At 51.2% G+C, this 25,121-nt stretch overlaps 2 protein-coding genes across 4 annotated transcripts in view; one reads left to right on the top strand and one right to left on the bottom strand.

Moving 5' to 3' along the window:
- The first annotated feature begins 305 nt into the window (after positions 1 to 305).
- On the top strand, positions 306 to 12,195 carry KHK (ketohexokinase). 3 transcript variants are annotated; one of them, XM_029231903.1, is made up of 8 exons: positions 306 to 982; positions 4,985 to 5,101; positions 7,425 to 7,559; positions 9,398 to 9,470; positions 10,202 to 10,348; positions 11,386 to 11,474; positions 11,706 to 11,769; positions 11,856 to 12,153. In XM_029231903.1, the coding sequence occupies exons 1-8, from the start codon at positions 891 to 893 to the stop codon at positions 11,877 to 11,879; spliced, it is 741 nt and encodes a 246-aa protein (XP_029087736.1). In that variant the 5' UTR covers positions 306 to 890; the 3' UTR covers positions 11,880 to 12,153. The 3 variants fall into 3 exon arrangements, with proteins under 3 accessions (XP_029087736.1, XP_029087735.1, XP_029087734.1); XM_029231902.1 differs by lacking the exon at positions 7,425 to 7,559 and adding an exon at positions 7,102 to 7,236 and having other exon boundaries at positions 307 to 982; positions 11,612 to 11,769; positions 11,856 to 12,195; XM_029231901.1 differs by having other exon boundaries at positions 315 to 982; positions 11,612 to 11,769; positions 11,856 to 12,195.
- A 1,233-nt stretch (positions 12,196 to 13,428) lies between these two features.
- Positions 13,429 to 25,121, bottom strand: part of CGREF1 (cell growth regulator with EF-hand domain 1) — a 13,575-nt gene continuing 1,882 nt past the window's right edge. Inside the window, exons 2-6 of the mRNA XM_029231904.1 lie at positions 15,683 to 15,776; positions 14,540 to 14,605; positions 14,381 to 14,451; positions 14,117 to 14,241; positions 13,429 to 13,920 (exon numbers count right to left, since the gene is read on the bottom strand). Of these exons, the coding sequence (XP_029087737.1) occupies positions 13,474 to 13,920; positions 14,117 to 14,241; positions 14,381 to 14,451; positions 14,540 to 14,605; positions 15,683 to 15,765 (792 nt within the window). The 5' untranslated portion in view covers positions 15,766 to 15,776 and the 3' untranslated portion in view covers positions 13,429 to 13,473. The remainder of the gene's footprint in view (positions 13,921 to 14,116; positions 14,242 to 14,380; positions 14,452 to 14,539; positions 14,606 to 15,682; positions 15,777 to 25,121) is intronic.

Raw genomic sequence — 25,121 nt, 5'->3', positions numbered from 1 at the left:
CTGCTCTACTATGTGTTCAGGGGTAGACAGGCGTATACAGGGGACGGGGTGAGGGAGCCCCGGGTTCCGGACCCTGCTCGCGCCCTCCGCTCTGGCAGGGGTAGCTCTGCCTGCACTTACACTGGACGCGCAGGCGAGAAGTGCGCCCGGGGCTTGGAGCCCTAGCCGGGCCCCACTACTGGTCGCGTCTTTTCCGCCGGCGTCCGCCAGAGGGCGCTGGGAGCCGAGACCGCGGCGCCGCTGGGCGGTGTCTCCCGTCACGTGACCTCCGCCGCTCATCTTGCGTGCCCCAGCTGCTCAGCGGCGGAGGCGAGGCCTCGAGCTGGGATTGGCTGGGTCTCGGGGGCGGGGCGGGACAGCGGGGCCAGCGCGGGCCGCGGCTCTGGATGCCGGGGTTCGGGCCGCAGCTGCGAGGCCAGACTCAACCCCGCGGGCCTAGAGTCTGGAGAGGGAGCCGCGGGTGCAGGAGAGGGCGGGACAAGCGATACCTTTCTGCTGCACTTTCTCTTGGCATTCATGAGGTTGCGTAGCCGCGCTTCAGAGAGATTTGTATTAGCTCGGAGTCCGTCTGACAAGTGAGGAAACTGAGGGCGAGAATTTGAAGGCGTAGCCATCTCCTGGGCCACGCAACCTGCTAAGGGGAGGCCAGGGACCAAGACCGCGGGGTCTGCACTCCCAGGCCCGCTGGGGTCGATGCGTGTGGGGAGCAAGAGCCCGGCTCCGTCCTCTGCACCTCGCCGCTGCCGGAGGCTCCTTGGAGGAGGAGCTCGGGACGCGGAGGAGGAGCCAGGACTGACTCTGGGAGCTGGGACACGATTCTCCGGGATAAGAGGCAGAGCCCGGGAGGAACCCCGTCAGCCGAGCGGGCAGAAATCTCCGGGAGCAGCATCATGGAAGAGAAACAGATTCTGTGCGTGGGGCTAGTGGTGCTGGACATCATCAGTGTGATGGACAAATACCCGGAGGAGGACACGGACAGCAGGTAGGGGCGCCCGGGCCCCTCGGAAACCCTAGGGGCCGCTGCAGCCCCGCGTTGTGCCAGGCGGCCAAGAGTACAGGGCTGCGGAGCAGGGGGGTTGGGGGGGCCCGCAGCGAGGCCTTGAGAGTCGCCTTGGGAGCTGGTGCCCCCTGCCCTCTGCCCGGGACCTGGGGAAAGAATTGAGGCCTTTAGTAGTAAGATCCAGGCTTTGGATAGCGTTGTGTTCTCCAGTTCCCATTTCAACCCTGGGACCGTGTCAGACATCATTATCCCCATTTTACCGAGTAGGCTAAGCAAGTAAAGACCCTGAGGGACGCAGTTGTTTATCCACGGGCACACAGCTAGGAAGGTGCAGAACCAGTTTTTTTCTTTTTAACGAAAACTGTGCACTTGCCTATCACCAGCATTTACTTATAATTTATTTACCACATATATAGCTCATCTGTGTCTTCAGAAAATTTTTTTTGAGGTAGCTTACAATAAGAAGTATGTGCAGTTAGACTGTTCAAGAACTTTCAAAACCATGGTGTTCGAGCTTCACTGTAGCTCAGGGCTTGCTGGCACGGCAGGCAAATTTGGAGATGCTGTGAGTTATGGGTAGAGCTGGTTCATGAGCCACACAGACTTTTCCCTGGTGCCGAATTCCAGAAGTTTACCAGAAGTCCTTTTTCCAATACTCAGTGAACAGCATAGTGGAAGAGACCCTTCTTGGTTGTCTGGTAGAAGTTGAAAAGTCATTTGCTGGGGACTTCCCTGGTGGTCCAGTGGGTAAGACTCCGAGTTCCCAATGCAGGGGGCCTGGGTTCCATCCCTGGTCGGGGAACTAGATCCCACATACATGCCACAACTAAGAAGTCTGCATGCCACAACTAAGACCTGGCACAGACAAAATAAGTAAATAAACGTCTTAAAAAAAAAAAGAAAAGTCATTTGCTGGTTCCCGTATTTACTCTTGATCACCCTTACACTGTGATCCTGAGACACTTCTGTGTGGTGGAATCCGTGGCTGTCTCTTGGTGCAGTCTAGTGCTCAGAATACGGAAAAGAACTGCTTCTTGGCCCTCACTTGTCTCAGCAAAGAACTGGATAAAAGGCGAGTTCAAGATTGAACTTGGGAAAGACACTACAGCAACCACAGCCAGGAGGCTCACTGAGGGGAGAGCCCCCAGCATTCTTCAGGCCGTGGGTCCATACAGCACTGTCACAGGCATTGTTACATAGTTTCCTCACAGCAGCCCATGGGAAGCGTGTAAGGATCAGTCGCATCCTCTCTTTAGAGATGAGGAAGCTAAGGATTTGGAGAAATTAGACAATTTCTGTAAGGGGCCACGTAGTTGATGAGTGGCAGAGCGGTAGTCACAACTCAAGCATCCTGATGCTAGTGTTCCAGCCCTCTGCCCTCTCTGGTGCTCCCTGTTCCTTTTTTTTTTTTTTTTTTTTGCAGTACGCGGGCCTCTCACTGTTGTGGTCTCTCCCGTTGCGGAGCACAGGCTCCGGACGCGCAGGCTTAGCGGCCATGGCTCACGGGCCCAGCCGCTCCGTGGCATGTGGGATCTTCCCGGACCGGGGCACGAACCCGTGTCCCCTGCATCGGCAGGCGGACTCCCAACCACTGCGCCACGAGGGAAGCCCCTCCCTCCCTGTTCCTTTGCTGCTGCCCGTCTCATGGAGTTGACCCTTTGCTTTGGGCTGCTTTGTTTGCCAGAGGTGACAGCCCCTGGCAAAAGGTGCAGGGACAGTGGGAGGAGGCACAAGGGTATGCTGCTGTGTGGCCCTAGCCCACCTACCAAGGTCAAGCCAGCCCCAGGACTTGGTGCTCAGTGAGGAGTCAAGTTTACTTTCCGGAGAACAGTGCAAATTCTGGGGCTCCAGTTTCCCTAGGAACTGTGGAGGACCTCCAGGGGACCCAGAGCACTTGCTCTGCTGGAGCTGAGTCCCGGTGCCTTTGAGCTTACTCATGTTGGAAGGCTGGGACAAGAGCCTGCTGGTTCCACCCTGACGGGAGCTGGTTCCGACGCTGGGCACTAAGCAAGGTGCCTCTCTGAAGAGACCCTCTGTGCTCCCTGCGCTTTAGAGAGTATCTCCCCGCTCCCCCAGACCCATGGCTCTGCTCCTCTGTGGAGCAGTTTGGTTGTCCACAGGGCCTCTCTCCTGTGCTCCCATCCCACCCAGCCCAGCTCCTGGACTCTGTTTTGCCTCCCCGATGGGCAAACCTGAGTGGGGACACAGTCCTTCCCAGCATCTGAGCCCCACCTTTCCCAGGTTCTCTCCATAGGCAGCCGAGAACTGCCACCTGGAACTCGGCCAGACCCCTGAGGAATGGCCCTGCCTCCCAGAGTCCTGGCTGAGAAGGACCTTCCGGAAAGCATCTTCATGCATGCTCAGCAGAGCATTTCTGCACAGAAAGTTGGGTGTCAATATAACTTTGAAGGGTTTCCACAGAGTAGAACTGTATGCCCTTTCTCTGAAGCCTCAACAAGCTGGGACCCAACTACTTTCCATTCAGAAATACAGAGCACTTGCAGTGGTTTGGGGTCAGGAGACCCGGGTTCTGGTATCAGCTTTGTCATTAACTGCTGTTGGGACCTTGAGCAAGTCCAGTCCCTCCAGGCTTCTCCTCTCTTCTCTGCATGAAAATTTCTCTAAAGCTCATAGCTTGAGAAATGTTTGACCTTTTGCAAATTAGTATCCTTCTTTCTAATGAGATCAGGGTCCCCTTTTCCCAAGGCTGAAGGGAGCTTCAAGGTTAAGCTTTGTGTACAAATATACCCTAGCCTAAAAATTCTACTTCATTCATTTCTCTTAATTAGTAGTTCTTCGGTACTTGTTCCCCTTATCATAAGCTGCCACAGTTATTATTATCCTTTTTGGAACTGGAAGCATAGAAATAACAGCCTGTACTGTTACCTCACAGTATTATTGGAGCACAAATGAGAAATCATTCAGGTTCTTTGACTATGTATGCATGAGTTATCATTTTTGTTGTTGATGATGACAATGAAGCCCTTCAGGTGTATCTTGACTTAGTTTCCTTTTGTTAGATTTTCAGTAAAGATGGAGAAAAAAAAAAGGAAGAAAGAAAAAGGTAACTATGCACTGTGATGGATGTGTTAACTAACCTTATTGTAGTAATCACTTCACAAAATATATGTATATCAAAATCATCACGTTGGGACTTCCCTGGTGGCGCAGTGGTTGAGAATCCGCCTGCCGATGCAGGGGACACGGGTTCGTGCCCCGGTCCAGGAAGATCCCACATGCCGCGGAGCAGTTGGGCCCGTGAGCCATGGCCGCTGAGCATGCGCGTCCGGAGCCTGTGCTCCGCAACGGGAGAGGCCACAACAGTGAGAGGCCCGCGTACCAAAAAATTAAAAAAATAAAAAATAAATAAATCATCACGTTGTACACCTTCAGCTTTCAGAATGTTATATGTCAATTACATCTCAATAAAGCTGAAAAAAAAAAGGAGAAACAAAGATGGAGAAAAACTGGTCTTCACTCAGTGATCTTTTTAACTTTTGTCATCATAAAAGTTACCACACACAACTTTCTTAAATGATCACAATGTCCGGGTTTGCTTCCTGTCTTAATTATTTTAATCTGAGTTGTTACTGAAGTGGTCTCTCCTAAGACAGGAGCAGCAGGAGATTTGCCACCTTTGAGAAGAGGCAGCTTTCAAGGAGGAGGCTTGGTGGGGGGTCCCTGTAACAGAGGAGGAAGTAACCCAAAGTCAGTGAGACCCTCAAATTGTGATGGGCCCAAGTGAGTGCTTTCCTGATGTCATAAGAATAGGTGCAAGATAGAAATGAATCACTGTGAACTTGAATTTAGCCTGGGCTGGGGAATAGCTGAGCCTCTTCCCTTTGCTGAGCCTAAGGCTGGCCTGGATGCTTTCTGAGGGGAATCGCCTGGCTTTTACATCCTGTGGGCCCTACTCAGGGCTCAGCCCTGCTTATCCCAGCACCAGCCTGCTGGATCTGCAGGGACCCTCCTTGTGTTTTGCAGGTGCTTGTCCCAGAGATGGCAGCGTGGAGGCAACGCATCCAACTCCTGCACTGTCCTCTCCCTGCTTGGAGCCCCCTGTGCCTTCATGGGCTCGCTGGCCCCGGGCCACGCTGCCGAGTAAGTGGAGGGAGCAAGGGAGGGTGGCCCACAGGGTGGGGGGAGAAGAAGGAAGCCTTGGCCCTGGGTGGGCGGTCTCTAAGAAATGGTTTGTGGCCACCAGAAATGGGTGGGGCGTGGGGAGTGGAGTACCAGCATCCCAGACCCTCCCTGGTATGGCTTATCTGCTGCTCAGTTGTTAATGCTGCTCCTGTTAAAGGTTTCATTTTCACAGCCTGTTTCCTTGGCCAGTCCCTGGAGCCTGCTTCGGCTTCCCACCTTCTCCTTCCTTGTTTCCAACAGACTGTCTGCGGTGGATGTGACTTTGCCCTTCTCAAGTCCCTAATCCTGCCTGTCCTTTTGGCAGAAGGCAGTTAGGGACATGCTGTACCTGCCCTCTCTCGGGGATGTCCTGCATCCACGGTCCCAGGGTCCAGGCCTGCAGTTTCTTTCCCAGCTGAGGGGGCAGGGCCAGTGATTGTGTCCCCGTTGTTCACTGAAGCAGCGAGAGCTCCCTGCCCAAGGACACCCCGATGCCACGTGCTAAAGCTGGGCCCAGACCCATGCCTCCCAGCTCATCGGCTAGGAGGCTGCAGCCCGTAGTGGCCCACACGCTTCCTCTATGTTGGCAGCTGCAGGGACCCAAGAGCCCTTTGACCCCTGGCACTGCCGACTCAGCAAGCGCTTATCAGGCGGTGAGGCCCACTTTGCCCACTGTGGGCACAGGGGCAGGCTGCCAGGTTGCTGGCCTGTAAAGCACAGCCCTTTGAACCCTGGTTTGAGAGGGGCTGCTGCCAGAGCCCAGCCCCAAGCCGCAGCCAGATTCCCTTCCTTATGAACTGGCACGAGAGCCTGCCCTGTGATGTGGGACAGAGGGACCCGGAGCCAACAGCTGCTCACGTGTCAGCCCTCTTCAGCAGCTGCCTTCCCTCCCAGCTAGAGCAGGACCGTGCCTCTTGCTTTGGGGTGGTGGACCCACCTTTGTGTGGCAATCACGCTGATAGCTGGGCCATTCCAAGTCCTCCCCATGTGTTCAACAAACACTGAATGAGCACCTACCATGTGCCTGGCACTGTGGGTGCAAAAAGTTATTTGGCAAAAACCAAATTATATTCTCCATGCTGTGGGAAAGCTACTGTTTAAAGGATCCTTGAGACGTAAGTCAAGGAATGATGCCCCGATGTGGTACCTCTATACAAATCTGTGTTGTCCAGCCTTGGTGTTGCCGAAAGTGGGGTTCAGCCATAGTGAGAAAGGCCAGAATGGTGGCTGGACTGCTGGGCGTAGTGGCCACAGCTCATTTCCAAAGAGCTGGGAGGGGTGGGTGGCCTCCTTGTTCTACTGGTACAGTCTTCCTGAAGGGCCACCCCCCGGCTCACTCTGATTGGAGGGGATTCTGAGCGAGAGTCCTGGACCCGGTCCATACTGAGGGGCCTCAGGCACTGAGAGGGCTTGCCACTGTGGAAGGAGCGGGCAGTGAGCAGGGCCACCGAGGCAGCACCACTTCCTGGCTGGGCATCGTGGAGGCAGGTGTAGAAGGAGAGGAATCACGTTAGGACTGGAAGGACTTCAGAGAGTGGAGTACCATGGGGATAAGCAAGCAGAGGGCACCTGGGGGACAAAGTATCACCTTGGTAATTATTAATACTGCCTGGGCCTTGCATGATGCGGGCCACAGTGCCCTCACCTGCTTGGTTCAGACAGGGTGCATGTTCTAGGTCCCAAATCTACCCCATCTAGCTTTATGAACGTGAGCAAATCCTTTCCAGCTTGAGTCAGATTGAAGGACAGGGTCAGGGTTGGAGTTTGCTTCAGTCAAGACCTAAAAGAATGTCCCTTAGGGTTTTTCTCACTAAGCTCCAGCCATGCTCTCCTGCCTCCACACAGCCTGTGACAGTGACTCCCAGTCCCATCCTAGCCCCTGTGCTTGCACCCCAGGGTCCCCGGTGGCCCTGCCACCTACCCTCAAGTCCCCAAACCCCCGTCGAACTGCGCCTCCCCGGGTTACTCCGCCCTGGCAGTTTTGTCCTGGACGACCTTCGCCGCTATTCCGTGGACCTACGCTACACGGTCTTTCAGACCACGGGCTCCGTCCCCATTTCCACAGTCATCAGCAGCGAGGCCAGCGGTAGCCGCACCATCATACATGCCTACAGGTTTGTACATCTGTCTGCGCCTTGCCAGCTGCCGCCGCCATGGCCGTCACTCAGCTCCCAGAGCAGGACCCTTCTCTCCAAGACCCGCGTGCTCCAGCACCGCTCCCCACCGAACGGGAGGTCCAGGCCCCTGGTAGCCTCTAATCTGTGTCTCCTTGCCCTTCCCTTGGCTCGGGCTCCACCCCAAGCTTCCTGGTGGCTGACTTCAGGCAGCGGGGCGTGGACGTGTCTCAGGTGGCCTGGCAGAGTAGCGGGGAAGCCCCATGCTCTTGCTGCATCGTCAACAGCTCCAATGGCTCCCGTACCATTGTGCTCTACGACACGTAAGGCCCCCTGGCCTGCCCTGCCACAGCCCACCAATTAGCTCCCTCACTTGCCACGTGGGCAGCCCACTTGCCCACCCTCTGTGGCCTCTCTCTTTGTACCAGAAATTGTCCCTATGCCAAACTGTTCAGTGATTTTGGAATTGTTCTCAATTAGGGGAGAAGTGAGGTGGGAAGGGATGGGCTTTGCTCTGCCTGGCGACTTGGCCTTGGTCAACACCAAGGATGGGCGGGCAGGCCTGTGCAAACTGTAATTTATGATGTGATTCCTCCATAATCAGCCAATCAGCAGCCTGGGTGTGAGTATGGGGAAATTGTTCTGAGGACAGAGGGATGGGAGATGTGATTCAAACCATCTTGAGCCCTGAAGGGGGCCCACTGGGGTTTCCAGGGTCAGCCCCAGAGTTGCCAGCCTGCAGCATGGCACCAGGAGCTGAGGTTTGGGTGTTCGAAAGAGATGAGCAACCCCAAAGGTCCCAGCATAATGAAGCCAGACCAAATGCCACACACCACTCACAGCCATTGCTGAAGGAGGGAAGGGGAACACTGGCTCAGCAGAACAGGGCCATCTGATGTGTTGCTAACCTGGGGCAGGGCAGGGGCATCCCTTTAGGGTCCCAAGCTTCCAGGGAGTGACCCCTTCTCATCTCTCCCAGATTCCCTCCTGAAAAATCTCAAGAGGTTTAGTTTACTGAGAACCTAGTGGGTGCCAAGTACTCTGTTAGGGCAGAGATGGCCCAAGCCCAACTGCCCTGGGGTTCTGACTGTCCCTGCTGCCCAGCATGACCACTGGACCTGCGGGAGGGGCAGTCATCCTAGAACAAGATTTATAACCAGTGGCCCTGGGCTCTTTGTGTCCCAGTGAATGAGTGGGTAGGCATACATGCTAGACACAATCTTCCCATTGGGCAACCCTAGTCATCTGCCCATTAAGCAACAATCTGTAGCAACTTTGATCAGGGACACAACATGGGTATTCACAGGAAGGGAGGGAGAGGAGCTCCAAGGAGAAATGTTTATTGCCCACTGGCCTCGGTCCAGGCATATCCTCCAGCTGCAGCAGGCCTGCGAGGCTAGGGGTTCAGTCCCATTTACCAAAGGGGAAGCACCTCAGAAAGGCCACGGTCACCCAGCTAGTTAAATCGAAGGAGGATTTGGCGCAGAACATGGAGGGGAGGACACCGTGTGTAGGTCTCTGGCCAAGGAAGGTCAAGGCGGACCCTTCCCAGGTCTCCATACCTAAGTTGGCCAAAACTAAACTCATCCTCAAGCACCAACCTTGATCCCAGGGTCATAACATGGAGCTGCCAAACTCAGGACAGGGCTGCTGTCACCACTGGGGTGCCTGAAGTGAGAGGACCCAGACCCGAGCTCCAGGCAGAACGGCATGGCCTTTGTAGTTTCCCGGGGCACTGCGTGGTGGTAGCTGTGTGTGCTGCTGGCAAGAGGAATTCTGGGAATTGTAGTCCCTGGTGCTCTGAAAGCATTTTGGGAGATATGGTCTCCAAGGCACGCAGAACTGGTCCCTTGCTTGACATATGTGGTGGTTGAGTTTGCCCTTAGATAATATCACAGCCTCAAACATAGGAAGGGGCACCCTAGGAAACTGCCTCCAGCCCCCTGTCTGGATGGAGCTGAGTAGGGCAAGGAGTGGTCTCGAGTTTAGCCTGAGACAGGGTCTGTCCTGGAGCTAAGCCTCAGAAGCATGTGCTATAGATTCAGCTTCCTGCCATGCTGCAGGCAGCGCCAGGCATAGGGGCCCTAGCAGCCAGTTAGAGATCCTGGCCCTGGCTGACCTCACCATGCCCCTTCTCTGTCCTTTCTGTCCTGCGACTCAGGAACCTACCAGATGTGTCTGCTAAAGACTTTGAGAAGGTTGACCTGACCCGGTTCAAGTGGATCCACATTGAGGCAAGCCCTGCCCTACCTGTGTTTTGAGGGCCTCAACCTGCCAGCCCCTCCACATGTTCTGCCTTCTTCTTGGTTTCTTTGAACCATGAAGTACCTTAGAGATCAATGAATCCAACCCCCCTCACCCGCTCTCCACCCTCCTTTTATGTTTTCAGGTGGAAACTAAGGCCCAGAAAGACTGGGTAATTTACTTAAGGTCACACAGCAGGATGTAGGTGCCAGAAGCAGGGTGCTGCCTCTAGGCAAAGTCTGGTGCTTTCTGTGTTACAGGCTGCCCCACCTCCTCTGGACTTGGCCTCTGGCAGGAGCCTGGCTGTGGGAGGCCTGACCCGTTACCTCTGGGGAGGCAGGAATGGGAGGGCCTGACCCAGCTCCTAAATAAAGGGAACTGGAATCTTCATTCCAAGAGAAGTTCTGGAGTCTAGGTGGGAGGAAACCTTGAGAAGTCCTGAGTTCTAATCCTAGCCCTGTCATTTAATTTATTGTAGGTCCTTAGGAGAGTCTCTCTTTTATTCTTTCATCTTCTCATCTGAAATGGGAGGGCTGGTCAATAAGGTCTCCAAGGTCCAGAATAGCACTAGAATTTTGAGACTTAGGATGGGGTTCCGGCCCAGCCTTCCTGGCCCCTCTCCCCCCTCACCCATGGTTCCAGCAGGGAGGGAAGAATAAGGCAGAATGAGACCAGCGCCCAGCTAGTCCTGAGTTGCCTGCCCTGCCCCGCTCTGCCCCAGGGCCGGAATGCATCGGAGCAGGTGAAGATGCTGCAGCGGATAGAACAGCACAACGCCAGGCAGCCTCCGGAGCAGAAGATCCAGGTGTCTGTGGAGGTGGAGAAGCCTCGAGAGGAGCTGTACCAGCTGTTGGGCTACGGAGACGTGGTAAGCATCCCCCACGGCCCCCCAACTTGCCACATCCAGCTTATTTTGGTCCTTAAAGGGAGTCCGAGTGTCCCCTTGTCCTGCCTGTCACACTTAGGATGGCAATTTGCGGCTTGGTGATGTTGGCAGGTGGGGGCAAAGCAAAGAGGCAGACCTCTAGCTTAGGGCTCTAGTGCAGGCCTCAGCAGTGGCCAAGGAGTAGAATTTCTCCACCCCAGTGGGCGCATAGGTATGAAGGCAGCCAGAGGGCTTGGTCAAGGCCAAGACGGCCAGCCTCAGGGCCAGCCTGCGTGGAAGCCTCTCCTCCCTGGGCCTCCTGTCTTTTCCTCTGTCAAATGACAGGATGGGACTGTTCTCCGAGGTACCCTCCAATTCTGGGGTGGGAGCCACTAGGGGGTGAGGGAGGATGGGAAGGGGACTTGCGCATGGTAAGTTTGGAATGTACATGGAATCGGGATGATAATTCTAGCATCACAGTGGAAGCTCGTTGGGCCTCAGCCTTGGCTGCTCGTTAAATGATGTGGATGCCTGAGCCCTTTTTTTTTTTTTTTTTTTTAATTCGGTTGGTAGAGGTGAAGCCTGGGCTGAAGTATTTTTTAACAAAACACCCTGGTGATTCTAATATGTAGCTAGTGTTAAGGAAGCTCTAGAACCCCTATCCCTTTGTTTTAAAGATGAAGAAATCAGACCTAGAAGGCATAGCTGTATGCGGAAAGCCAAACAGAGCAAAAACCCTCCTCAAAGCCGTGGTTTTACCTGCCAGTTGTAGATTGCGCCCCAAGATGACCTCAAGACTCACTCTGGGTTTTCAATTGTGAGGAAATTTGTTGATCTTAGAATAGGCCGGGGCTTTTGTGTCACAATTTACATGGCTGTTTTCTAGCATATCCTGAGCAAGTATGAAAACATGTTCCTGAGGGACAGCGAGATGCTACTTGGGGGTTTAGGTGGCCACGATGGAGGAGCAGGTTGCTGGTAGTGAGGGACAGCTGGGGTAGAGCTCAGCTGACTGTCAGCCTCTCTTCCACTGCCCACAGGTGTTTGTCAGCAAAGATGTGGCCAAGCACTTTGGGTTCCAGTCAGCGGAGGAGGCCCTGAGGGGCCTGTACGGTCGCGTGAGGAAGGGGTGAGCTAGTGGAAGCCAGGCAGCGGCCCGGGTACGGGGAGTGAGGGAGCCTGGCCCCCAGGGTCTGCCCCAGGGAGGGATAATGAGGCTGGGGGCCAGGGCTGGGCTAACACCCAGCTGAGTGGAGGGTGTCACAGGGCTACGCTGGTCTGTGCCTGGGCTGAGGAGGGTGCCGATGCCCTGGGCCCTGATGGACGGCTGCTCCACTCCGACGCTTTCCCACCGCCCCAGGTGGTGGACACTCTGGGGGCCGGAGACACCTTCAACGCGTCCGTCATCTTCAGCCTGTCCCAGGGTGAGTACCCCAGCAGCAGGCCCAGGGCCGGGGCCTGCCCCTGCCCAGAAGGCCCTGCTGATCTGGCTGCTCATCCCTCCCTCCAGGGAAGAGCATGCAGGAGGCACTGAGCTTTGGCTGCCAGGTGGCGGGCAAGAAGTGTGGTCTGCAGGGCTTCGATGGCATCGTGTGAGTGCCCTGTGGCAGGAAGCACCGGCTCACATCCCCGCCCCAGGCCAGCATCACTGGCTGCCGTCGCCCTCTCTTCTCTGGCCAGCTGGCATCAGGCTGCCTTGCCCCCCGGGCGGATGCAGGCTGTGGGAGGGCTCCACCTGTGACCTGGCATCTCACATGGCAGAGCTGCAGAGCAAATAAATCTTCCCCAGAGCCAGCTTCCTTCTGGCAGTCTGTTTGTCTTTGATGTCTGAGCTGCTCTGGCTGGGGATTCTGGAGGCTTTGATCCTGAAGTCCTGCGCCCTTTTTTTCTCTATTCCCCAAATTCACCTCCTGCCCAGGCCCAGAGGAAGGGCCACCCAGACCAGAGCAGCAGGAAGTGCCCCAGGCTTGCCACCAGCTGTGCCCCTGCTGGGGCCCCAGCTCAGGGTAGAGGGCCAGACTTCCAGCCTTCCTGGCGGGGGAGGAGACTTAACCCCTTGCACCCCAGGGAACCTTCCAAATAACCACAAGCCATGAGAAAAGCTCCTCTGGGCCCCAGCTCTGTCACAAGACTCCAGTGGCCACAAGTGTGTCCACATGGCTGAGCCAACCTGACAGGCCAGCGGGCAGGGAGCCTCCTCTGGTTAGGCGGAGTCTCTGCAGTCCAAAAATATCTCCCCAATGACTGACCCCGAGCCTGACCGCCCCACCCTTGGAGCCGCCTTGTAGTTAAGGCGGTGCCTGAGCCACAAATGTGACCCGGAATGCAAAGCATTGCTTTCCCTGGGGGAGACCTGGTCTGAGGGCATATGGGAATTGGTGAATTTCCATATGGGAGTTGGGGCAGGGTGGTGAGGCCGTAGAATGTGATAAAAGGTATGGGCTTTAGGCTCAGACAGGCCTGAATTCAAATCTGCCACTTAGCTATGGGACCATGAGTACATTACTGAACTCCATCTTCCCCAATTTCCTCATCTGTCAAATGGTGCTAATTCTGCCTGGTCATAGAATTATCGTGAGGATAAAATCACAATATGTAAAATGCCCAGCATGATGCCCAGTGTGTACTAGGTTCTCAATAAATGGTAGGGGTGGGGAGCAGATACAGGATGATGGAGAAGATCTACCCTGAACTGCAGGAGGGCGTTCTAGTGGTTAGGCCCCAGGGAAAGGCTGAGCTCCCTTCCCCGGGTTGTCTGCAGCTGGCTGTGGCCTAGTGCTGTGCTCTGCTGTGTCTCAGCACCATCTGGGAACACTGGGTAAACTGAATTCCTGCCCTCCCAAGAGGACTGCCCAGTCCCAACCCCCTGCAGCCTGAGGTCAGGGCAGGCTGGACCAGTGGATCGATGGCCCAGAGGGACGGGTTCATTTGGCTCTTTATTGGTTTTCTGGGCCCTAAAGCTGCCCTTCAACTTAGGGTCTCCCTGAGCTGCACAGAAAGACCTGCCACCTACTGGGGCCAGGAAGGGGGCACAGAGGTGGTCGTTGTCCTAACACACACACCCTACCCTTTGGGGCATATGTTCTGGCATTGAGACTTCTAGGTGTGCAAACCTGTATCCTCAAGGTTTATATCTCATCATTCTCCAGCTGAATAGCATGAACCTCAAGCTCATTTGGGGTTTTCTTAGACTCCAGTGTTTCCCTTGGAAGCTCTTCTGCTCTCTCTCCAGTGTCCCTGGCTTCTACCTGTCCCCCAACCTCCCCTCCAGGGCCTGGGGCTTCTCTTGCAGCCTCTGCCTGTCCCCCAGCCTCCTGTACAGGTTCCAAGGACTCCCTTCTGGCCTCCACCTGTCCCCCAGCTTCTTCTCTAGGACCTGGGGCTTCATGTGCTTCTTGTCTTGACGGGTTTTTAGCCAACAGAGGCCGCCTCCCAACATCCTGTGGCTCTGGGGGCTCTTTGAGATCTGTGTGCCTCGGGGCCTCTCCGGGGAAGTTGACGAGCTCTGCAGGGGTCATGAGCCCATCCCCATTCAGGTCCTGGGTCTCCAGCACCTCATCCACTACGAGGATCACCTGTGGAAGGGTCTATAGTGACTGGAGATGCTCCCACGCATCCTGACCCTCCCAACAACCCCCTGCATCCCTGCCATGCAGGCTTTGAGCCCTCCTTTCACAGGGGATTCACCAGAAGAGTCATGATGAAAAACACCAAAGCCCCAGGGAGCTGGGTCTTCTTCTGGGAGAAGGGCCCCCATCCAGCAGGGCTTACCGGGTTGGTGGTGAGAGAGTCGGAAGCTCCAGGGGCCAGAGTTGCTGTCAACATGGACAACAGCTCCAGGCCATCCAGCTGTCCACTCTGGTCGTAGTCGTGGAGAGCAAAGAGGTAAAGGAGAACTAAGGAAGAGAGGCTGGATGAGAAGAGGCATCAGGGGACAGGTGGATCAGGCAGGAGTCGCGGGATGGCCTGAGGTCAGTCCCAGCTCTGGCTGCCCTGGGCCTCCCGTCCACGGGCCCCATCAGCCCAGCCCCTCACCCTGCTCCCGGCTCATGTGCTCCGGCTCCTCTTCCATCCTCTCTAGTCCCTTTAGGTAGCTCTGCAGAAGTCTTGCAGAAAAGCGGAAAATCAGTCCACGAGAGGCCAGTCTGCAGCCCCAGGACTGGCCCTCGGGTGCCCCCACCCCAGCCTACTCACTGAAGTTGCTCCTGGCCTGGCTCGAAGGGGTTGGGTAGAGGTGGATGCTGCACTTCAGGGTCCAGCCTGGAGGAGGGAGGGGAGCGCCGGCCTTGCAAAGGGCCTCCTCTGAGGGCCCAGCCTCACAGCCTTCCATCCCCAAGCTCCTGGTAGAGTTCTCCCCCCAGACCCAAAGGGAGCTGCTTCTCCAGGTCCCCAAAAACCTTGTGGGGAGGAGGCCAGGATGGCCTCCTCAGAAGCAGAACCTCACTCCCCAGACTCTGCCTTTGCAGATTCCTAGCTTAGATGGTAAGTGAAAATCCCAATAAAACATCTGGTTTGGTGGAGGCCAGAGGAAGCCGCACCAAGTAGACACAAGTTGGAGATGCAAGAAACCAGCGTAGTGGGCGGCAGGACAACATGCATCATGGCAACCCTTCCTCTGTGATGCTGGGAGCCGAGGGACAGGTCTCTGGCTGAGCCCGGTGGCACTGCCCAGTTTTATACAGACCCGATTTGCTCCATGACACAAAGTGGACTCTTTTTTACCCCAAGTTGAGGGCATATATGTTGGTTTTGTAGTTTCGATCTGCTCAGGGGCTTTTTGTCAGTCTTTAAAGCTCAAGATTTGCTCGCAGTTCTGGACAGGGGTCCCTGTTGGCCCAAGTCAATCCAGATGTGTGATGCCAGAGAGCTGGCAGGAGCTGCTACAGCAACTTTTGTCACTGCTGCCAGCCCTTGCTGCTGTGGCTGTATCCGTCCCCCGACCCCACCCAGCATACCCACTGCATAGTATTAAGACACAAAACCTCAAGAAAGATATTCAAATAAAATAGAAGTGATATGCTAATGATCTCTATTTCTTTGGAGCTTCCACTATAAGGTCTTGATAAGAGGACTGTAGCCCCTTCCCAAGCTTATAGCCTCACATCTCATTGGAAATGAGCTCCCGGTTTCCAAGTGAGTCCAGCAAACGTGTCGATGCCCACTTTGCAGAGGGCACTCTAACAGGCACAAGGCAGAAGCTGAGGTGATGGGGATGATACAGAAGTCAGGGAGCGTACACCCAGTCTTCCGCCTCCCAGAGGGGCCCACAGCATACCTCCGATTCTCCAGAGATCCCCCTGCTCCCAGCCCACGGCCCTGCCCTCTGAATCCCGTTACCTCGTGGTGCCGTGTTTGGGAACAGCCTGACTCAGGGGCAGTAGCAGCAGCAGCACTGACATTCTCATCGTCACAGGTAACATCCTTCCTGTAGCTGGAAGTAGGAAACAGGGTTAGGGAATCAGAGGGAAGCAGTGTCTGCCACAGAGGGGGGAATTGGTGGGTTAGACAGGAACGCCTCTCTCCCTGCCTCTACCTGCCACCCAGGTGACAGGACTCCTGTGCAGGGAGGAGCCACACGGACATCAGGAACTTTGCTCAAAATAAACCTTATTCCGGATCCAGCATGTAAAGCGCATAACGCAGACTTGTGCTGGGGGAAGCTGTGCTGCGGGCAGGACTATCCCACTCTTGCCCTGCCAGTCCCCCAGGTGCTTGGAGAAGTGCAGTTTAAGCACATATGATGTAGTTCAGTCCACTCATTTTACGAGTGGAAACTAGTTCAGAGAGGATAAGAAAAAGGCCAAATTAGAAGTGCGTAGAGTCACAAAAAGACCAAGCCTTAAACAGGGGGGGAAACAGATTGTTGGTTTGTATCTGTATTTGTATTTGTATAAAAACTCACTGAAGAACAAATCAAAAGAGACTAGACTCCTTGAAATAGGTCTACACTCAGGTAGGGCTTGAAAACACAACAAATCAGGGTCAATCCAACAGTGGTCCCAAGAATTGCTATTTATTAAACACAGGAAAACCAGATCCCAATAGAAAGGAAAAAAACATAAACTTTCCTTTAGACCTGCATTGTGTAGGCCCATTGGCAGCACATCACTTGATTAAATGAAAATAGTCAAACGGAGTATCTATCAATGTGCAGAGCATGAAGCTTTCCAATTAGTCCCAGGATTGTGTACATAATCGTGTGAGTTTCTGGGGAAGCAGAAGCCCTCCAGAGCTGAGGTCTGACCTCAAACTCATCTTTAGGAAGACAAATCATCAGGTGCTTGACGGTCTAGAGCAGAGGACCAGGAACCCTCTGAAATGGTCCCTACACTTTGGCTGGCGTTGAATCTTCCTGGAGAAAGGCGCATAGCTTTCAGCAGATTCTCAAAGAGTTCCATGACCCTGATGAGGTTCAGGACCACTGCAGGGGGGACATCAGCTTCCTAAGAGCTCTTCCTAGAGGCAGTGGGCAACTGGCCAACAGGTAGATACATGTGTAGCTGTGCAAATAGAGCTGCCTTGAGGAAGAAGCAGCACAACACAGAAGTCCACAAGAAGGTGAAGCTCCCGAGAGTCATAGAAACTGTCTCTGTTTTTCTAGACGTACGTGGGCCCCAACAGATATAGTGAGTCTACATAGTTTGTAGACTAAGACCTGCTGCAACCAAAAAAAAAGAGCATCATGGAGGAGATAATAGGGGAAAAAAAAGAACCTAGGGCTTCCCTGGTGGCACAGTGGTTGAGAGTCCGCCTGGCGATGCAGGGGACACGGGTTCGTGCCCCGGTCCGGGAAGATCCCACATGCCACGGAGTGGCTGGGCCCGTGAGCCATGGCCGCTGAGCCTGCGCGTCCGGAGCCTGTGCTCCGCAATGGGAAAGGCCACAACAGTGAGAGGCCCACGTACCACAAAAAAAAAAAAAAAAAAAAGAACCTAAAAAATAATTAAAAAGGAAGACAAATAGAAAGCATAAAATAAGATGGTAAAAATAGATCCAAGTAGGGCTTCCCTGGTGGCACAGTGGTTGAGAGTCCGCCTGCCAATGCAGGAGACACGGGTTCGTGGCCCTGTCCGGGAAGATCCCACATGCCACAGAGCAGCTAGGCCCGTGAGCCATGGCCGCTGAGCCTGCGTGTCCAGAGCCTGTGCTCTGCAACGGGAGAGGCCACAACAATGAGAGGCCCACGTACCACAAAAAAAAAAAAAAAAGATCCAAGTATATCATAAATTGTATAAACATAAATTGTATAAACTCATAAATTGTAATAAACATAAATTGTATAAACATAAATTGTATAAACTCATAAATTGTAATAAACATAAATCGTATAAACTCATCAGTTAAGAAATAGAGATTATCAAAAGGTACATAAAACAACATACAAGTTACATGCAATTTTCAAGAGATTAACCTAAAAAGTAAAGTCACAGAAAACAAAACGGTAGAAGAAAGATATATAAAGCAATACTAGAGGAAAGAAAGCTGGCAGAGTTTTATTGACATTAGAATAAATAGAATTTAAGGTGAAAAGCATTATTATAGATAAAAAAGTATCATGACAAAATGCACAAAAGTTTAATCCCCTAGGAAGATATAATGATTCTGAACCTGTATGTACCTAATAACATAGCCTCAAAACACCTAAAACGAAAACTGGCATAACACTATCACCTGTTAGAATGACCAAAAATCCAGAACATTGACAATACCAAGTGCTGACAAGGATGTTGAACAGCAGGAACTCATTCATTGATGGTGGGAGTGCAAAATGGTACAGTCGCTTTAGAAGACACTTAGGTGATTTCATTCCAGACTAAACATGTTCTTACCATACAATCCACCAATTAAACTCCTTGGTATTTAACCCAAAGGAGCAGGAAACTCATGTCCACACAAAAACCTGCTCACAGATGTTTATAGCAGCTTTATTCACAATTGCCAAAATTTGGAAGCAACCAAGATACCCTTTGACAGGTGTATGGATAAAGAAATTGTGGTACATCCAGACAAAGAATATTATTCAGTGCTAAAAAGGAATGAACTATTCAGCCATGAAAAGACACGGAAGAATCTTAAATGCATATTACTAAGGGAAAGAAGCCAATCTGGAAAGGCTACACACTGTATGATTCCAATTGTATGACATTCTGGAAAAAGCAAAACTCTGGAGACAGTAAAGAGATCAGTGGTTGCCAGGGACTGGGCGTGAAAGGGATGAATAGGTGAAGCACAGAGGATTTTCAGGGCAGTGAAAATACTCTATATGATATTATAATGATAGATACGTGTCATTATAGATTTGTTCAAACCCAAACAACACCAAGAGTGAACCCTAAGGTAAACTATGGACTTTGGATGATTACGATGTGTCAGTATAGGTTCATCAGTTCATCGTGTACCCCTCTGGTGGGGCACGTTGATAATGGATGAGGCTGTGCATGTGTGGGGCAGGAGGTATATGGGAAACCTCTCAATTTTGCTGTGAACCTAAAAATATTCTAAAACAAATAAATTCTTTTAAAAAAACTGGCATAAACACAATCAGGAAAATCGAATCTGCCATTATGGTGGGAGAATTTAACATACCTCATACAGTATTTGAAAGATTAAGCAGACCAAAAATTAGTAAGAATGCAGACGATTGAATAAATATTTTCTAAGCCTGAGCTAATGAACAAATAGAGAACCCAACTCCAGTCACTTAGCAAATACATTTTCTTCTCATGTGGAATATTTATAAAAACTGACAAGCAACAGGCCAAAGAATATGGCTCAGCAAATATTAAAGAATCAGTCTCATACTGTTACATGACTAAATGCAATTGTATTAGGAATCAATAACAAAAATGATGTAAAAATCTCATTTATATAAAAAATTTAAAAGGTACACTTACATATGGGTCAAAGAAGGATATCATAATGGAAATTGTTGAATACTGAGGATTGTATAATACTGGGAAAACATACATCAAAACAAGGTATGTAGCTAAAGCAGTATTAAAGGGGAAGTGGGTTGGGGAATTCCCTGGTGGTCAAGTCGTTAGAACCCGGCGCTTTCACTGCCCAGGGCCCAGGTTCAATCCCTGGTCAGGGAACTAAGATCCCACAAGCCGGGACTTCCCTGGTGGCGCAGTGGTTAAGAATCCGCCTGCCAATGCAGGGGACACGGGTGAGAGCCCTGGTCCGGGAAGATCCCACATGCTGTGGAGCAACTAAGCCCGTGCATCACAACTACTAAGCCTGAGCTCTAGAGCCTGCGAGCCACAACTGCTGAGCCCACACACTGCAACTAGTGAGCCCACATGCCACAACTACTGAGCCCGTGTGCTGCAACTACTGAAGCCCACACGCCTAGAGCCCATGCTCCGCAATAGGAGAAGCCACCGCAATGAGAAGCCCTCACACCACAACAAAGAGTAGCCCCCGACTCGCACGCAACTAGAGAAAACCCACACGCAACAACGAAAACCCAATGCAGTCAAAAATAAATAATAAATAAATTTTTTTTAAAAAAAGAGAGAAAAGATAAAACTTTTTTTTAAAAAAAAGATCCCATAAGGTGTGTGGTGCGGGGGTGGGGGGAATATATATATACACACATATATATATATATATACACACACATATATATATATACACACACATATATATATACACACATATATATACATACATATATATATATATATATATGTATAGGAGAATTGGGTTGACTTAAAAACTTATATTGGAAGAAAGGCCAAAAGTTAATGAGTTAAGCTTCCAACTCAAGAAGCTAGTAAAAGAGAATAAACTTAAAGAAACTAAAAGAAATGAATAATAAAAGATAGAAGAAATTTAAAATATAATAGAGAGCAGCAACAAAGTCAAACTACAGTGTTTCTTTAAAAGAACTAATGAACTACAAAACCCCTGACAATTTTCATTAAGAACAAAGAGAAAAGGCACAAATAAACAATATTAGGAATTAAAAGGGGACATAACTACAGGAATAGAAGAAATTTGCAAACTTAGCAGATATAGCCATTTTCCCAGAAAAACTTAACAGTAAAACTGACATCAAAATAAATAGTAAATTTTAATAGTCCTATAACCACTGAAGAAATTGAATCAGTGAGTATTAACCTATATTGTTTGAGGAACTATAGACGTGAACTATTTCTGGAGAGTAATCTGTAAGTGTGTATTAACTGCCGTAAAACCCCTACCCAACAATATCATCCTGGGGATTACGTAAGGAAAAACACAAACGGAAAAGAAATTATAAAGATATTTATAGCTGTGCTATTAATATTAGTCAAAGAACTGTAAACACCTGTAACATTTAGGCAATGATTAAGCAAATCCTATTATGTGACAGAGCCATTAAAAATGATAAATATTTCATGGGACTTCCCTGGTGGTCCAATGGGTAAGACTCCGAGCTCCCAGTGCAGGGGGCCTAGGTTTGATCCCTGGTCGGGGAACTAGATTCCACATGCATGCCTTAACTAGGAGTCCACATGCCGCAACTAAGGAGCCCGCATGCTGCAACTAAAAGATTCCCGAATGTTGCAACTAAAGATCCCGCATGCCACAATGAAGACCCCGCATGCCGCAATTAAGACCCAGCGCAGCCAAAATAAAAAAATTAATATTTTTTTAAATGATAAATATTTCAAATTCATGTTTTAAAGGAAAAAATTGACAGATTTGAGCATATCAAAAGTTTAAATTTCTGTATTATGAAAGACACTATGAATCAAGTTCAAGAAGACAAGTGATGGAGGACTGGAGGGAACAGGGTTCAAGGCTATTTGGATTTTCAGCAGGGTGGAGTTCACCACCCCCACCCCCAGCAGAGGCTTGGAGACAGAAATCTCCGTAGAGACCCCACGGAGACTGAGTGGAAATCCAAGAATGGCAGAGTTATGTGCCTAACCCGTGAGGATTAGAGAGAAGGCCCTGCCCACAGTGTTCTTGGCGGTTAGGAAGCAATGGCTTAGAGAGGGTCTAGGCAAGTGGACAGGAGGGCTGCCTCACCCAGTTCTTGGTATCCAGCGTGCTGCTGGTTTAAAGAGAGGGGTCTGAGGGCTCCAGGCTCTAAGGTGGAAGGAGGGGCACGAAATGACTGAGAGGGCCAGCTGGCCAGAAGAGGCCAAAAGGAGAAGGCCAGAAGATATAGACCCAGGACTGGATGCCACAGAGGACATCATGGGAAGTACCAGTCGAAGTCAAGACCTTGAGTGACAAGGACCAGGAAGGCGAGCCTTTGTAGGGAAGGCAAGTGTAAATATAAGTTTATAGAGTAAGGGCTAATGGTACTCATTTCTTTAATATTTATTGGGCACCTACTATATGTGAGGCACTATTTTATAAGTAAGATGATAATATTAGGTAAAATTACCCATTATTTTTCCTCCTTAAAGTTTACCTATTTATGTAAGTAGGAAATGATACAAATGTTAAAGCAATGATGAAGAGAAAAACAGAGAAACACAGAATTGCTAAGGAGTAGGTGGCATAGCCCAAAGTTTAAGGGTATGAGCCCAAAGTTTAAGGGTATGGGCCCTAATCTCTGGCTGCCTAAGTTCAAATCCAGGCTCTGCAACTCACTAGCTGTGTGCCTCCTGTGTTTCAGAACCTCGGTCTGTTAACATGAGGTTGATGAGAGCACCTCTTGGGGTGTGGTGAGGATTAAATGAGACAAGACGTGTAAAGCGCAGTGCCTGGTTATACAATAAGGCATCTTCCTTCCAGAAGTTTTTCTGGATTGCTCTGTAGTAGCTTCACACCATCCTGGTCTTCCCACCTGGATACCCTCAAATTGCTTTCTCCTCCCATCTGTTAACTGCCAGGACCTAGGCTAACAGGAGGCACAGGAGTAATTTAAATCCCTCAGAGCTGTCAAAACCTATTATCCAGACTTAATGTGTTATCATCACTAGGAGTTGCCTTTTAAAAAAGGACATTTGGAAACAACAAAGAATGACTCTGGTGGTAGCAGTTCAGGGATAAAGGGGAAACACCTATCGGATCCCACTAATCCAGTCACTCATTAGGCCAACTGTGCTGGTTTGAAAAACATCTACCTATTCTTTCTTGTGGGAAGTAGCTGGAGTTAAATTTGCCTTTCCTTGTATATGATCTGGACTTAGCGACTCACTTCAAACATATAGCAGAAATGTGACCTCCAAGTCTGAGTCATAAAAGGCAACACGGTTTATGCCTGTTTCTGGTTCTCTCTCTCCCTCTCTTGACATGCAGATATGCTTCTCTGGAGCTCTGAACCGCCAAGGAAGAAGTTTGCCACGCTGAAAAGACCACGTGGAGAGAGCACATAGGGATAGGGATGCTTGAGGAGCCCCAGTTGCTCTAGCCTCCAGCTGCTCACTTCCCCAACCAAGGGCCAGGCAGGTGAGAGAGCAAACCTGTAGATCATTCCAAGCCCCAGCCTTCGAGCTGCCCCAGCCAACACTGATGGAGCAGAACTGAGCTTGCCTTCTCTGCCCTACCCAGAATGTACACTCATAGGCAAAGTCAATGTTATTGTTTTCAGCCACTGAGTTTTGAGGTGATTTGTCAAGTTGTCATAATGATTAGAACTGCCTTCTTGGCAGTCACACAGGGCCCTGCTCTCAACAGGGCCCTGGGCTTAGTTTAATGCTCTGCTGTCTCTGTCTTGAAATTCTTAATCTTATTTTTGCACTGAGCCCTGAAAAGTAAGACCTGGTCCTGAACCCTGCCCACATGAATTACTCTTACTCTCCTCCTCTTGGTCCTATGTCACATGTGTGCAACTATTCAGCATGTGCAGTGGACAGAGGACAGAGCTATGGAACCAGCCAGCCCTAGGTTCAAATCCCAGCTCCACCACAGACTGTCCCCGTGACCTCGGGTAGGTTACTTACCCTCACTAAACTTATCTGCATAATGGACATAATAATAGTACTTACGTCACAGAGTTACAGTGAATACTAAGTGGATAATGAATTACTCATCGCACAAGGAGTCTCTTATTCTTGTCCCTGCCTCTGCTATTTTCTCGATTTAAAGAACCCTCCATACGTAGAGTACTCTTCCTTTGCTGGAACTCCGCTGCTCCAAAACCTTCAATGGCTCCCTGTTTCTATTACAGTCCAGAGTCTTCACCTGGACATTTAAGGCCTTCTACAATCAGATATCAAGTTACCATTTTAGACTCATCTTCCAGTGCTCCATTATACTAACACTGCTTCAGACAGAGGGGTTACTGGAGTCTGCGAAATACTTTTCATTTTCACTGTGCAGTGCTTTTGCCCAAGCTGTTCCACCCTTTACCTGGAACATCCTGCGCCCTCCTGACAACCCTAGCACTCTGGTTTCAGTCCACTTCAGAAACAAATAATTGCATGTGGACTTTTAGTGTCATCTCAGTAATATTCTCCTAAGTCATGCTTCCAAACATGGCATTTTTAGTACAGGTAACTCACCTCTATTATATAAAGGAAGTCAGGCTAAGGCACCTCAAGTAATGTGTAATGAGGTTGGTGTAATGTGATTGCTTCGCACTTTCACATTTCTAACTACAGTATTTACAAAAGCTTTTATAAGCAACAGAAATAGAGCAGCTACTGAACAACTTCCTGTCAAATAAAAATGTTCCTCATCATTTTCTATAACGTGCATAAACATAATTTACCCTAATGACCACAGAAAAGCCACCACAACTGCTAGAGTTGTGATATAATTCAATAAAGTTATTCACATCACACTCACACACACACACACACACTCACAATGATCCTCTAGCCTCTGATTTCTTCAAGCCTTTGCACCAGTGCATGGGAGGAAAGCCTGGCCTTGCAGTTAGACCTCTGATCAAATCCAGCCTCTCACAGTACTAACAGTGTGATCTCAGCAGGTGTCTCCGTGTCTCTGAGCTCTGGCACCTTCACTTTAAAAACTGAGGATAGTGGTATCTATCTTGTAGGGGCTGGGGAAGGATGCAATGGAATAATGTAGGTTGAGTGCATGGCAGTGAGTAGATGCTCCCTGAGTATTTCAGAGACTCTAGGATGTGGCGGGGCCTTTTCTCTTGCTTGACTTCCCAACCAGTGCAAAACTGCTTGCACAGCATGCCTGTCAGTGGCCATCAGCCTCCACTGGACTTTCCAGGACAGGAGCCTACCACCCACAGGGCACGCATTCCATTTCTGCCTAATTCGAACTGTCAGAAGTAATTCTGAGCTCAATCCTCTCCCTTAACTTATCTCTCCAGGGCCGCCTGTGACTCCCAGCACCTCCCACCCCCCGGCGCAAGAGAAGAGGCACTGGCTATACAGCCAAATGGGTCCCACACCTGAGAGCTGGGCTTCCCCTGCCACTTCTAGCTGGGTGATAACCTCGACCCCTCCCCGGTCCCCCTTTTCCTCCGCTGTCAAATGAGGATGAAACTCCTGCCAGCCTCCCCTCCCCCCGGGACTGTCAAAAGCAACGAATAAGACACCGGAAGGAAAAGCCCTTGGGGGACTATGAACCCCCCACATCACAGCGAGGGGGCTCAGGCCTTGCTTTCCAGGCCCTCCCTCTACATGCTCTCAGGGGTAACCTCGGAGAGGCGCCCAGAGGCGAGAGCCAGCGCTCCGGCGGCGTCCGAGCCGCAGGGGATGCGGAGGGACTGCGCCTTCAGCCTCCGACCTGGAGGCCGGGAGACCGCCCCTGCCCGCGGTCCCGCCCCGCGGCGCCCAGTATTCCCGGCTGCCCGCGGCGGGGTCCCCGGCCCCCAGCCCGCCAGTCCCGGGCGGGGCTCGCACCC

This window comes from Monodon monoceros, unplaced genomic scaffold (genome assembly GCF_005190385.1).
Source record: "Monodon monoceros isolate NGI ecotype Baffin Bay Population unplaced genomic scaffold, NGI_Narwhal_1 Super_Scaffold_19, whole genome shotgun sequence".
NCBI classification, from domain to species: Eukaryota; Metazoa; Chordata; class Mammalia; order Artiodactyla; family Monodontidae; genus Monodon; species Monodon monoceros.
The sequence above is the reverse complement of the archived record's forward strand: the minus strand, read 5'-3'. Positions and strand labels throughout refer to the sequence as shown.

What these genes read in the sequence shown, in the direction of transcription:
- KHK (XM_029231902.1), top strand. Translation starts at nt 891, where the DNA reads ATGGAAGAGAAACAGATTCTGTGCGTGGGGCTAGTGGTGCTGGACATC. An exon ending in GAGGAGGACACGGACAGCAG is followed by an intron (nt 983 to 4,984) that starts GTAGGGGCGCCC and finishes TGTGTTTTGCAG; the next exon opens with GTGCTTGTCCCAGAGATGGC. An exon ending in TGTTGGGCTACGGAGACGTG is followed by an intron (nt 10,349 to 11,385) that starts GTAAGCATCCCC and finishes CACTGCCCACAG; the next exon opens with GTGTTTGTCAGCAAAGATGT.